Genomic DNA, 14,629 nt, shown 5'->3' on the forward strand with positions numbered 1-14,629 from the left:
TTTATCTGCACTCTTCACTTTTTAATTACTTAATGATTATTTTAATGGGTTTTAAATTTCTTTCTTTTTTAATTTCTTTCTTTTCTTTTCTTTTTTTTTATTCCTTTTTAATGGTTTTATTGCCTTCTTGTGATTTTATGTAGCTGTAAAGCACTTTGAATTGCCCTGTGTATGAATTGTGCTCTATAAATAAAATTGCCTTGCCTTGCCTTGCCACTGTTTCTCTTCATATTGTGAAGGGTATAACATACCTCAGTCTTCCAGTAAAACTGAGAGTCATGTCATCTCCAAAAATACTCAGATGACTTCGCAACTGTAGGGTGTATCAGTGATTGACAAGAGACTGTGTACAGGGAACTGGTTTACAGTTTTGTGGTATGGTTTATAGAACATTGAATGTAAACAAAGACAAAGGAGATTACTGGATTTTTGGAGGATCAAGAATAAGCCAAATGCTAATGCCATCTTTAGTGAAGAGGTGGAGGTAATAGAGGACCAGACTAGAAATGCAGCACTGAGGCCATGGACAAGAAGGGACAGAGTTAACTACCCCCCCTGTAAACGCTTAGGGCCTACAGTGTCTGCACCAAAATGCTGCATATCTTCTACAAGTCTGTGGTGGAGAGCTCCGTCTGCTTTGCAGCCAGCAGTTGGGGCTGCAGCATCAGAGGTAGTGACTCAAAGAAACTGAACAAACCGATAAGAACAATGCTGGCTCTGTGCTGGGGAATGCTCTGGAGCCCCTTGACCCAATTGTGCAAAGAAGAGTGCTGCACAAGATGTTGAACATAACCAACAATACTGGCCACCCAGTTTTTAAACTCCAAAAAATGGTACAGGAGGTCATTCCACCCAGCAGCAATGGCCATACACAGTGACTGCTTACGATGAATCATAAATTTAATTTTTGAGCTAATTGAGTTTTATTAATAAACTGATTATTGAATTAAGTTATTATTAACAATAATCCTAATCATAATATGATAAAGTACCGCAACATTCAATTCTCTGTTTAGGATTAATCAAGGCTTGGCAAAGAGATTTCACATCCCAAGGTTCCATTTTTGAAAAGACAACTACAATTGGTTTTTCATAGCCTCTCACTCTCAAGCTTGCTATCTTATCCACTTGCTTCTGTTAGACTCAATTTTAAATCAGGGAAAGAATGGAGGCCATTTAAAGGCAAGGTTTACAAATTTAAGAACACTTGGAATTAGGACCCAAATTAACATGGTTGATAGTTGAAAATTATTCAAAGGATTTACTTATCATCCCATCACCTATATATCATGTCAGGCATGCTGTTGTTCAGTTTAAGATTTTAAACCAACATAAAAGGTCAAAATAAAGCTGTGCTGCTTTAGACTAAAACTAGACCCATGATGTGATAATGTAAACAGGCCCCAGCAAAGCTTTTCTTTGTGATCTGGACTAAAACTACATCACTTTCAACAATCAGTTTAATTTACAACCTCCAACCCCTTACTGTTACATTTGGGGTTGTGCCACACAGTATGCATCTGAGCAATATAGGTATAATATGCTAGTTTAATGCCCTTTATGTCATGATACTGACTTTCCTCAATTTCTCTTTTTGATGCAGAGAAACGGCAGCTCAATTCTAATCTTGTCACTCTATCACTAAGGGTTAGTTCAGACACTCTTTTGAGTACATTAAATTCTCCCATTTGTGTCTGCAATGTTGTTCTTTTGGGCACTACCCGTAGCTTGTGACAGTAGGTGAGGGTAGGAACTTCTGTAGATAATAACCAGAATCACCTTGTAGCTCATATCCCTTCATCACAACAGACTGGTGCTGCATTATCACTGAAGACACAGCACTAATCTACCTATTTCACGACAATTTTTAAAATTCCTTTATAACTTGTATGAGACTACTGTTTCCTCCTCTTTCCAGAATTACCTGTTGTCATAGGCACCAAAGGAATATGGATCAGTATTATTCTGGGCTCCACACCAACCAACCCTGCAGACCGGCGTGTCAAGTAAAGAAAACAAGAGCAGCTCATTTGTTCAAAGACTGAAAAAAAAAAAAAATCAAAGGAGCTTAAATTTACATTCCTCTGCCCTCTTGGCTTCTCAAGAATTCACAGCCAGTGTCAAATGGAACACTTGGTAAGCTGTTTAAGTTTAAGGAAACCCAACTTTCAATGGTTGTAAAAGTGCCACACATTTAATATCAAAGTCTGTTGATATGTAGACTTTTGACTGAATTTGCTGAATAAATGGAGGCCTTAAATGGAGTCACAAGTTCTTGAATATAATAAAAAATATTGAACATCTAAGTGTGTTTTGTATCCTCAGCCACTTAAAGCAGAATGTCAGGACGATTTCAAAGAGAGACATACCTGAGTCATAAAAAGTGAGAAAGACAAGGACAAGTTAATAAGAACGACAATGTTATATGTACATGGAGAGTAAAAAAAAGCAGAGTGAGGAAAGGTGCATCATGGGAGGTCCCCCAGCAGTCTAGGCCTATAGTGGCATAACTATGGGATGTTTGACAGTTCACCTGGGCCATCCCTAACTATCAGCTTTATCAAAAAGGAAAGTTTTAAACCTAATCCTAAAGAGACGTGTCTGCTCCCCAGATACATACTGACAGCTGGTTCCACAGAGACGGGCCTGATAACTGAAGGCTCTGCCTCCCATTCCACTCTGGGAACCACAACTAAACCTGCAGCCTGAGAGTAAAGCACTCAGTGGGATATTTACAAAACAATGAGATATGATGGAGCTTGGTCATTAGGAGCTTTATTTGTGAGGTGAAGAGTTTTGAATTCTATTCTGAATTTAACAGGGAGCCAATGAAGAGAAGCTAAAACTGGAGAAATATGATCTATCCTGTTAGTTCTCACCAGAACTCTGGCTGCAGCATTTTGGATCAACTGAAGGCTTTTCAGAGAATTTTTTGGACAGGCCAATTATAAAGAATTACAATAGTCCAATGTTGAATTAAAAAATGCAGTTTTTCTGCATTACTCTGAGACAGGATGTTCCTGATTTCAACAATGAAGGCAGTCCCAGAAACCTGATTTACATGTGAGTCAAAGGACAGATTCTGGTCCAAAACAACTCCAATTCCTCACTGTAGTACTAGAAGCCAATGAAATATTTTGTTGAAATTGGTAACTGTGTCTCAGACCAAATGGCTATGACCTGTGGGGTTCCCCAGGGGTCAATCCTGGGGCCCCTATTGTTCAATATGTACATGCTTCCATTAGGCCAGCTAATATGCAGCTATAATTCAATTCAATTCAATTCAATTCATTTTTATTTATATAGCGCCAAATACAACAAATGTCATCTCAAGGCACTTAGATAATAAAGTCCAATTCAAGCCAATTGGAATTCAATTCATTGTAATCCAATTCGTTCATATAGAGCCAATTCAAAAACAAGTTCCTAGCTAAGGAAACCAACAGATTGCACTGAAAACTTTTTCTTTTTCGGTCCAATCTCCCGTCCTGAGCGTGCATGAGGCGACTGTGGAGAGAAACGACTCCCTTTTAACAGGAAGAAACCTCTGGCAGAACCAGACTCAGGAAGGGTGGCCATCCGCCTCGACCAGCTGGGGTTTGAGAAGACAGGCACTGTAACACCATTCAAAGGATATCTGTTGGAACAGGGAAACACGAGTTAATGACCACAATAATGTCACATATACAAAGAGAGTAAAGTGAGGAAAGGTGAGACAGATGAGGCCCCCCAGCAGTCTAGGCCTATAGCAGCTTAACTATGGGATGTTTCAGGATCACCTGAGCCATCCCTAACTAATAATGTGTCCTACCACCACTATGCAGATGACACTCAGATCTACGTGTCACTGACGGCAGGAGAACACGGGCCTGTAGATACACTGTGTCGCTGCATCGAACAGATCAGTGTGTGGATGCAAAACAATTTTCTCCAGCTAAACTCAGACAAAACTGAAATCACTGTCTGTGGCCCACAGAAACAAAGAGAAAGTGTTATTTTTATCTCAGTTACCTTGAGACTCTCTAAAACCTAATAATCAGGTTAGAAATCTCGGGGTTATATTGGACTCAGACCTGAACTTTAACAGCCACATTAAATTAATAACATCAGCAGCTTTTTACCATCTAAAAACATTGCCAGAATCAAAGAAATAGTGTCTAAACCAGACATAGAAAGAATGATCCATGCCTTTGTCTCCAGCAGGTTAGACTGCTGTAACGGCCTGCTCACTGGGCTCTAAACGGGCTGTAAGACAGCTGCAGTACATCCAAAATGCTGCTGCTCGAGTCCTGACTAGAACCAGGAAACATGACCATATTAGTCCAGTGCTCATGTCTCTGCACTGGCTTCCTGTCCCTCAGAGAATAGACTTTAAAACAGCTCTGCTTGTGTACAAGTCTCTTCATGGTCAAGCGCCAAAGTACATCTCTGACATGTTAGAGCCATATGAACCAACTGGGACTCTGAGAACCTCAGGGAGGGGTCTCCTGCTGGTGCCCAGAGTCCGGACTAAACAAGGTGAGGCTGCGTTTCAGTTTTATGCTCCTAAAATTCCAGAAGATGTGAGACAGGCCTCAACTCTGACAATGTTTAAATCCAGGCTGAAAACTACGGTGGCCCTGAAGTGCAAATCACGGCAAAAGAGAAAACACAACGACATTAACCAAAATGGGTAGGTACCCTCGGGCGGCATGAATCGTTGTTGATTGGACTGGTGGTGGTCCGTGCTTTAAACCGGACAGAATATGGTTTACATGTTTTCAAAATATGAGCGCCGCTAGTGACAACTTACACACTGCTATCAAAGAATACTATATTGAAAAATAAGTAATAATGAACTCATATGATGATGGTGGCCTTAAAGGGACAGTTTGCCTCTTTTGACATGAAGCTGTATGACATCCCATATCAGCAATATCATTTATGAACATTTTCTTACCCCCTGCTGCGTCCTGTGAGCCAAGTTCCAGCCTCGTTTTGGTGTTGACGAAGGTAGTCCGGCTAGTTGGCTGGGGTCACAAAAATAAAGCGTTTTGCTTCTCAAAACAATATGCGTTCAAAAGAGTAATACATTTGCATCACAAAATCGTTCTCCAGAAAAAGTCAGCCGGACTAGCCAGACTACCTTCGTCAACGCCAAAACGAGGCTGGAACTCGGCTCTAAAAAGTTCAGGCCACCATCATATGAGTTCATTACAGATAGTGTTTTTTGTTCCTCTATATAAAGTTTAATAACATCTTCTCAATATCTTTTGAGATCTTTTTATTAACATCGAGAGATAAAGCAAGTAAGACGGGACAGTCGCATCAAAATATTCTTTAATAGTAGTGCGTTGCGTGTACGTTATCACCAGCAGCGCTCATATTTTGAAAACATGTAAACCATAGTCTTTTTGGTTTAAAGCACGGACCACCACCAGTCCAATCAGCGACGATTCATGTCGCCCCGAGGGTACCTACCTTTTCCGTTTTGGTTAATGTCGTTGTGATTTCTCTTTTGCCGTTGTGATTTTCAATATCGTGCAATTCTGGCATGCCTTCTCTGGGCTACAGAGTAGTTTCCCCCCCGCTGTATCCAGACACACCCACCTGGCCTTCAGCTCAGTGCGCTCCACAACAGCACGGGTGCTTTGATGTGTACATGTGTCTCGTGCTCCGATTATGTTTGGCAGTTCAGCTACGGCATGAGAGTCCCTCTTAATCTGTACTTGTTGGACAGCGGTGTATGGGAATCTGATGTACCATGGGGGATAAACTGATGAGAGCTTTGATGACCAAGGGGAGGACACGACTTACAGAGGACTGGGACACCCCCGATCTGTCTCCAATCTCCCTCTGAAAGGTTCCAGTGGCCAAAAATCCAAGGGTGGCGAGGACCTGGACGTGTGGTGGAATTTGGTTTGATCGGCGTGTTTCTCTCTGGAGTTGTGGGTCAAGCAAGTTGCATATTTGTAGCAGTACAGTCCTTGGCAATCTAAATTGCGATGTCAGCCATTCTTCTGTCTCTGCAGGATATGTACACGGTCTCTTCCAAGAGCCTGACGCGCTAAAGGCGCTAGCATGGTTGATGCGTCTGTCACGGTGGTGGCGGACCGTGACGTCAAAATGACGTATCAGGCCTGGCGCTTCCCGGGGGCTTCAGACCTTCACCTCTATTGACTGAATACTGTCATTGCTCATTCGGACATTAAGGATCTGTGTGATGGGCAAGTTGCTTTGCTTCAAGGAAGTTTGTGTGTAGTGGCACTTTTTCTTTTCAATCTGCATGCAGAATAGCAAATTGAACAGTAATGCATTTTTTACAAACCCATTAATAATACAGTGAAGTCCATCATTGTTTTCCTCTTTGGTTCATTTTACTGTTTAATCTGTTGAGGAAAAGTCTGTTTAACTTTGTAACTAAATGTATATTTTTTTTATATAGCGGTCTCTGGTTCCGGTTTATTCTGGTTTCAAGTTGATTAGTCACACACATAAAATGCTATTGATGCACACAGAACCATGATTTAAATTGTGAATTGTGTACTGGACTTTCAACAACTTCATAGAACAAGGAAGTTTGTATTTACTTATTTATCAGAATTATCCTTACAATTGATTTTCCCGTCAAAAGTAGAGTAGAAAGGTGCAATAATGCAACAATGCAAAAAAATATACAGAATAGGCCCCAATGACAAAGCAGTCACATCCTATATGGTACACAGTTGACAGACAAAATCATTATTTGCAGTTTTATAGCCTTCTTGTAACAGGGTTTGATGTTATTTTGCATAACGTTCTGAGAATATGCTAAAAGTATGGGTCAGTTATCAAAAGATTAATGATGACAATTTTTTTTAAAGTATTTTTCTCTGTAAGGTTCATAGAATAATACCATTTGTTTAAACTTGGTAACATCTTTCCGGTAACCTTTCACAATACTTGCATTGCCAAAATAGAGCAGGATCATTTTAAATGAGCCTCTCAAATGTAGTTAGTGATTAAGTATTTGTGGGGAAATTATAGAAGAAGAAAAAAAAAAACTGATCCCAATTTTTTTTCTTGACAAAGTTATTCAAGTTTGACAAAATACAGTTTTGTAACAGTGTTTTTTCTGTTGACTTTGTCAGACTGCTGGTCTGAGCTTTCCTGTATGGTGGATGTTTACACAACTCAAGACTGGGTTCAGCAGCACCAGAAGAACATGAAGTGCTGCTCGCTCAGTGTTTACTTTGTTCCTAAAATAGTACTGGACAAAAACCATACAACCACTCTGGCCAACAGTCATTTTAGCTCCCGTTCCTAATAGGGTTATTCAACCCTGTATATACAGAGAACTGTATACTTGATCCAGGTTTTTGACCCATATCACAAATTCCAATAGAATTGTTGGTGTTTTTAACTTGCGTATCAACAAAATGTGATAAGTGGTACCAATATACAAAAATATATATTTTTTTCAACATTTCTATGGACAAACTCAGAATTCTACTCATACTTTAGACCTCCGTTCATTACGCTTTATTTTTTTAAGCCCAGCCAACTAGCCGGACTACCTTCATCAACGCCAAAACGAGGCTGGAACTCCACTCACAGTAGGCAGTAGAGGGTAAGAACATGTTCATAAATAATATTGCTAGTATGGGATGTCATACAGCTTCATGTCAAAAGAGGCGAATTATCCCTTTAAGCCAGCAGAATTCATGGTGTGGAAATTAACTTAGGAACAGTTTTTGACTCAGTTAAATTTTGAGTGGGTCATGGGTTGTTGTTTTTTTTGTTCTTGTCCTTCAAACGGGATAAATTAAGGAAACAGACACTAAACATTAGGCTGCAAAAGTCTACTTTATTGCATTTGCAATGTCACAAGGTGAAAAAAAAAAAAGTTAGAACAAAGGCATATGAATGTATGCACCACACCATGTCTACAATATCAAACAGATAACATTAGACATGTTCAGGTGCACAACTTTTGCACCAGCTTGTTTTTTTTCCCTCTCATTTTTGGTCTGTTATCAGAATAATAAAAATAAAAAAAAAAACACAAGAACACAAGGTTACAGAAGTAAGTAACGCAGCCTATACTACAGTGAAAAAAAAAGTAATAATAATTGTTAACGGGACAGCCACCCGTCACCTAGCGTTGGTCGATGAATCAATTCTCCCCGAAGTCCAGTGTGGGCTGGAGTGAGATGCAGGATCATGGGGAAGTGGGACTTCCTGCGTCGCTGCTCTCACTCACCTGCTGTTGAACCATCTCCCTGGCAACACAGGTAATCTGACCATTTGCACCCGAGACCCCCGCCCTGCGATAACAAACACAGTTAATGAGAAAAGCTATCCTTGACCAATTGTGAAAGAGGGCGTGTACATGTTGGCCTGTATTGGATCGATTCATCCAGAGACAAGTTCTAACAAAAAAAACAGGCAGATCTCATTCCCAAAACTCAGTCAAGAGAATTAGGATGAAAACCACTCAGCTCTACACTGATATCTTTTACAGTTCTAGTTCCAAAACTAAGCATGTGTGGTGAGTCGGTGACATGCACAGTGCAGAGTGGTGTAAAAAGTAGAGGTGCACCGAATATTCGGCAACCGAAAATATTCGGCCGAAAACGCAAAAAAAAACCACATTCGGCTTTCGGCCGAAAGCCAAATGAGTGGCCGAATCGGAGGCCGAATAGTGGTGACGCAAAATTATCCACAGACGGTGGAGTCGACAGAACCAAACTCATCTGTAAACTCTGCCAATATGCCACCCATTGATTCAATGCGAGACTCCGGTTCTTTTCACAAACGCCACATCAACACCGTAGAACTAAATGTTCAAGTAAACAAAATAAAATACAACAATAGTTGTTGTAATCATTAAAGAAATAGAACTCTTAGCATTTTCGCTGGTACCAATAAATAATCAAAGTAATACTGGCCACTTTAGCTGCTTCTCAAACAACGGCAGAGTCATTCCCCAGAGGCAATCTGCAGGGTTAGAACTAGGATACTTTAACTTACACTTCTCCTATGCATCACATTCATCCAGTTACAGCAAACACCACGAAGTATGGAGTGATGAAATAAAAATAAACTAGCAGGTAACATCACGCTACAGGTGCTCCTCGGTCTCTGTGTGAAGCTAACGGAGCTAACCGGCGCTACTTCCTGTTTTACTTGTTTCAACATAAAAGCATGTATTTCAAAATACATTTTTAAAAAACTCCTGCATTTACAGCCAAGTTGAATTGTCTTCTCACCGTAGTAGTTTCAGTCTAAAATATCACTAAAAGGCAAAACACACAAACTACAAAAAATGCTGCCACTGTTCCTGAAGGAGCAGGCTACCTAGACTCTATGCCAAAAAGGACACTCAGATAATTTGTTATATTGCATGTTTTTACATTTTTGTGTTGGAACGCGTTTATAATATGTTGTATTTTTTGTTGTTGTATGAAATGAATGAAAAAAACCCCAGAATGAATTGAAAATGGGAATTAATTAAACTTATCTCTAGTTATTAGTAATAACTTTTGAAGATTTCAAATAAACATTTATTTTCTTTGAAAAACATGTCTAAACATTTATTGTAAGGCGTAGATTTAAGCAATATTTAAAAATGGTGAAAAATCTAACTTTTGTTAACTTAACTGAACTGTAATATTCGGTTTCGGTATTCGGCCAAGTGATTAATTATTATTCGGTTTCGGTTTCGGCCACAAATTTTCATTTCGGTGCACCTCTAGTAAAAAGAGTGGCGACACTCCCATAGACTTATATAGAAAGAAAGGAACGCAAAGTCACGTGGGTCACGGAGACGCCAATAGTTCCAAACAAGGGACGCAGCTCCGTTGATCTCAATTGCTCGTCAAGAACAGTTACTGGTAAGTTCATTTTTAAGCATTATCTATCAGAAGTATACTGTTAGACGTCGTTATTTTTACATTTGGTTAGCATGAAATGTTGACGTTAATAATGGAATGGATTTAGGGACCTAACTGAAAGCTTGTTAACGGAGGCTAACGTGATCATTTCACTAAAGTCCGTTAAATTTTTATTGTCAGGTGACATTATGTAAAGTTGTTCTGATTGTTAGGTTTTAAAACATTACCAAAATACTATTATATGCCCACAGTAATAATACATTTATTACATTTTTGGTTTTTCTGAAGTATTCTCTCCGGTAAATTGATGAAATTGCAACATTTTTTGGCATTGTGAGGCATTAGCTGACTGGTCTTTAATTAAGTAAGTTTTTTTCAGCATAGCTCTAGCACAGTGCATGTCTATGAGTGGGTCTGCTTATACTTACTTCTGTTGTGCCTCCTCAGTCAATGGAGTCATCCCTGGTTGCTTCCCAAAGAAGAAACTGGACCACCAATGGCCAGAGTCCTGCTTGGGAAGTCCTGGAGTGACACAAAGCGTAACACTGAGTTTACATAACAATTAGTTGTGATTCAACACTTTGTTCTTCCAGTGCTTAGGGGAAATATCCCATTTTCAGGAGCGTCTTATCTGTCAAATGTGAAATTAATTCTTCTCTTTAATTCCTCCTCTTCCAGTGCTCCTCTCTCCTGTGGAGTCCCTCAAGGATATATTCTTGGCCCTATCCTCTTCTCATTGTATATGCTACCACTTGGGTCAAGTTTAGCCAGGCACAACCTTTCTTTCCACTGTTATGCAAACGATTTACAAATTTATCTACCATTGAAGCCAAATAGTAACAGTGCACAATGTTCTTTGTTTAATTGTATTGCTGATATTAAGCAGTGGTTGGCCCAAAATTTTCTTCATTTAAATGATGACAAAACTGAATGCATTGTGTTTGGGGACAGTGTGACGGCTGGCTTTGGCACCTCGTCTTCAAAGCTTAGCTCAACCGTCAAATCTGGGAGTGACCTTTGACAGTCATCTGAGGTCGGACAAACAAATTAACAATGTCGTCAGGACTAGTTTTTTCCAGTTACGTCTCCTGGCCAAAGTTAAAATGTTTTTAAGTCGTCATGACCTTGAGAAAGCCATCCATGCCCTAATAAGTTCAAGGTTAGACTATCGCAATGCACTTTATGTCGGCATCTCCCAGTCTTCTCTCAGTCGCCTTCAACTTGTGCAGAACGCTGCTGCCCGTCTTTTAACCAACACCAACAGCCGTGTGCACATCACTCCTGTTCTCAACTCCCTCCATTGGCTTCCTGTCCTTTATAGAATTCATTTTAAACTTTTAACGTTTGTTTTTAAAGCTCTTAACGGCCTTGCCCCATCATATTTATCTGAGCTTTTAACAGTCCGCAATCCTGGTAGAGCTCTGAGTTCGTCAAATCAATTTTTGCTGGAAGTGCCCAGGTCAGAATACAAACCCTGGGGTGACCAAGCCTTTTCTGTCGCTGCCCCCAGGCTCTGGAATAAGCTCCCCGTCCAGCTGCGTCTTATTTCTGACCTGGTTCTCTTCAAATCTAGGCTAAAAACCTACTTATTTAGGATTGCTTTTAATAGCCAGTAGTATGATGACACTTTTATCTTATCATATTCGATTTTGTTGTATTTTATTGCTTTCACTGTTCTTTTATTTTTACTTATTCTTCTCTTTATTTTATTACCTGCTGTAAAGCACTTTGGTACATCGGAATGATTGTCTGTAAAGGGCTGTATAAATAAAGTACATTTACATTAATCAACGCAAAAATTATTTGTTTTTTAACATTGTAGAAGCAAACTGATGGCAATTTTAATACCACGGGATTGAAACGCATGCTTGTTACATCAGCTAGACTGAGAAACGGCTCCCGTTTCAACTCCCTGGATGCGCCAGGAGGCTTTTTATTTAGTACAGAAACCTGAATTATCACCAAAGAACATGGTTAAAAGAAATCCTCCAACCATGAGAAACATGAAAATGTAAAATTGAAAATGACTGTTCTGTGTGACTGGAGAAAGTCAGATCAGAAACCAATGCAACTGCGTGTTCCGAGGCAACAACAGCGTGACAAAACGGATGCCATGGGTGCAATACTGAAACCTTTCACCAAACCCAGAAAAGAACTGAGCTCAAGGATACTTTCAAAGGTATGGTATTTCAAAGGAATGCTCACAGAGAAATATGAGGACCTTGTTAGAAATGTACTGCGGCTGCAACTTCGATTGAGATCATTTGGAGCACAATATGCACGCAGTCAGTCCGTCCCTACTCAGACTTTGATCAGTGGATTTAAGTTTTGGAACCTACGACAGTCCACATTCTGTTCAGATAATAATAACAATAATAGAAAAAAAAAAAAAAAAAAAAAAAAAAAAAAAAAAAAAAACATTCAGCAGGAAACTGAGCCAAATTAATCTTTTAAAAAGAAACACTAACCTGGATGGTGAGGGATGACCTCCCCACTGTACTCTGAACTGCCACAAGAGCTGCTGCTGGATGTAGAGCCGATGCGCCCTGCAGGAAGAACAAGAAGAGAAAGAGTTGCAGAAATACGCATCTGTAATTTGGCCTTATTTTAATTTCTGAAACATGCTACTTCTTTCACCCAGATCTGTCCACTACAGAATAGGATAGAATGCTCTTTGTCATTATACAACGAAACTGGAGTGGGAAATTTTTTTTTTAATTATTTATTTTTTGATGAAAATTGATGAATAAAGTATTTTTCTATTATATTCTAAGATGAAGCGTAGAATGGGTATACCCAAGGACTTCAAATTTAATAAATACAATAATCAAATTACATTTTTCTCTGGTTATACAACCACAGTCTGAGAGACAATCCAGGAGCTGTAGTGCACTCTCTTTATTAAAGTTGACAGTCTTCTCAACTTTAAAGCATACGTGGCTGTAAGAATCCAGTCTGACATGAAATGTAATTGCAATCATCTGGAAAATTCCTCCATCACAAGACAAATATTGAACTTGCAGTCACTATTTAACACACGCTTTCTTATTAATTTATAATACTCAGATCTCAATCTTGCCAACAAAGTTCAAATCAGGAACATTCCAAGGCGACCGCACTCTTACTCATCCTCTTTAACATTTTTACTACTTTCACGATGCTTAACTTGACGGGAGTAAATCATACATTTAATGTCAGTTTAACAGCTGGTCAACCAACAGATGGAGGGAGACATTTCCACCATGAGGAAATGGAGGAGAGACTCACTTCGGTAGTAGTCAGTGGTTGCCACAAGAGAGCCACCTGCAGGAATTGCTGCCATTCTTCTGTTACTGGTCCGTGTAAAACGTCTGATGGAACCCTGGACAGGTAATTTAACATGATTCAACATGACATCAAACCACAGAAGATTCAATCTTTCAGAGATCCAAATCTCTGTTTCCACACAAGATCCCGCACACAGGTACAAGCTGGAAGTCATTTATACAATCTGCAGGTATTCACATGTAGGCAAAATTAATGTCTGCAGACTTTAGTTCATTGCATTTTCTAGTTTTATCATTAAAAATTTGCTAATGCAAAAGACAAATATAAATATATTGAGAATGAGGAGTTGTCGTCATAGTACAGAGCCCCGCCCCTATCCGCCATGTTGGCAGAATGCTAGCGAGAAAACGCCATTCTCTCCGTTCGTTTACATTGTACGCGTGTGTTTTTAAATCAGTAAGTTTAAACAGTGCGGAATTGCAAGAACATGCCTGGAAATCACTGCTGTGTGAAGAACTGTTCCAGTACCTCACATAATACGTTTGGGAAACATAGGAACAACGAAATACATTTTTTTTTCGGTTTCCTAAATGGATGCAGCATCAGGGAGAGCAGGCGTCTGACCTGACGAGGAGACGCCGGGTTGCCTGGCTGGCTGGACCTTACTTTCGATTGCACCCCTCCGTCGATGAGAGTGTGTTCTCTACATTTTCACTCGGGTACGTTCTCTAAAAATCTCTTTATGTTGTTGTCTCTTAAAGCTACGAAGTTACTTTATGTTGTTGCAAACCCTGAAGTGCACCTGACGTTGCTGCCTAGCTAGCTAACTAGCGAACTGTTGCCTCTTCGAAAATGCTCAATTTGCAAACTGTTGCCTCTTCGAAAATTAATGTTAACTACCCCCTAATGTGGCTAATGTGTTAATGTGTACCCCTTCAGCCCTTTTGTCATACCATGAGCAGCGTTACCCTCTCAGTCTGTATCTTTATTTTGCATATGTTCTGTGATGGGTTTGCCATTGATTGCATAGGTTTTTTTCATAAACTATTTATTCTGTTGTAGGTAAGCCATCATATGAGATGTTGGAGAACCACGCTGACTGGACAAATTCAGCTTTTTACATTCAACTGTACCTGTGCACATGCTGCTCAAATGTGAGGGTGAAAACCTAATGCCTTTAGATAAGATTGTCACTGTTTGCTGTGCCTTAACGAACATGTGCAAAAGTGTTGTTTGAGTTCATTCCTCATTACTTTTTAATTTGTTTGAAATAAATGCTTGAAACAACTTGATATGGCTTAACAATGTTTATTAACAGAACAGGAAAAAAGAATAAGGGCGCCAGGTGCAGAATGTAATATACCTCTAGGAAAAGTTAACAGTGCACAAGAACATGTGTGCATTCAGAATAAAAAGTATAAAAATTTCCAGCATGTAAACATTGACAACAAGCAATAATAAAATAATACTGTTACTAGTGCAAAAGAACAAAGAAACACTATTCAGCA

General features: G+C 39.5%; 1 protein-coding gene and 1 long non-coding RNA gene across 2 annotated transcripts in view; one reads left to right on the forward strand and one right to left on the reverse strand.

Annotated features, from left to right (window-relative positions):
* LOC142390038 (uncharacterized) overlaps positions 1–2,291 on the forward strand; it is a 42,122-nt gene extending 39,831 nt beyond the window's left edge. Inside the window, exon 4 of the long non-coding RNA XR_012770426.1 lies at positions 1,919–2,291. This is a non-coding gene — a long non-coding RNA (uncharacterized LOC142390038). The remainder of the gene's footprint in view (positions 1–1,918) is intronic.
* A 5,514-nt stretch (positions 2,292–7,805) lies between these two features.
* The window catches only part of ppdpfb (pancreatic progenitor cell differentiation and proliferation factor b), an 8,503-nt gene continuing 1,679 nt past the window's right edge, over positions 7,806–14,629 (reverse strand). The window contains exons 2-5 of the mRNA XM_075475361.1: positions 13,122–13,215; positions 12,323–12,400; positions 10,283–10,376; positions 7,806–8,285 (exon numbers count right to left, since the gene is read on the reverse strand). Of these exons, the coding sequence (XP_075331476.1) occupies positions 8,180–8,285; positions 10,283–10,376; positions 12,323–12,400; positions 13,122–13,176 (333 nt within the window). The 5' untranslated portion in view covers positions 13,177–13,215 and the 3' untranslated portion in view covers positions 7,806–8,179. The remainder of the gene's footprint in view (positions 8,286–10,282; positions 10,377–12,322; positions 12,401–13,121; positions 13,216–14,629) is intronic.

The sequence above is a fragment of the Odontesthes bonariensis genome, chromosome 10, assembly GCF_027942865.1.
Source record: "Odontesthes bonariensis isolate fOdoBon6 chromosome 10, fOdoBon6.hap1, whole genome shotgun sequence".
Taxonomy (NCBI): domain Eukaryota; kingdom Metazoa; phylum Chordata; class Actinopteri; order Atheriniformes; family Atherinopsidae; genus Odontesthes; species Odontesthes bonariensis.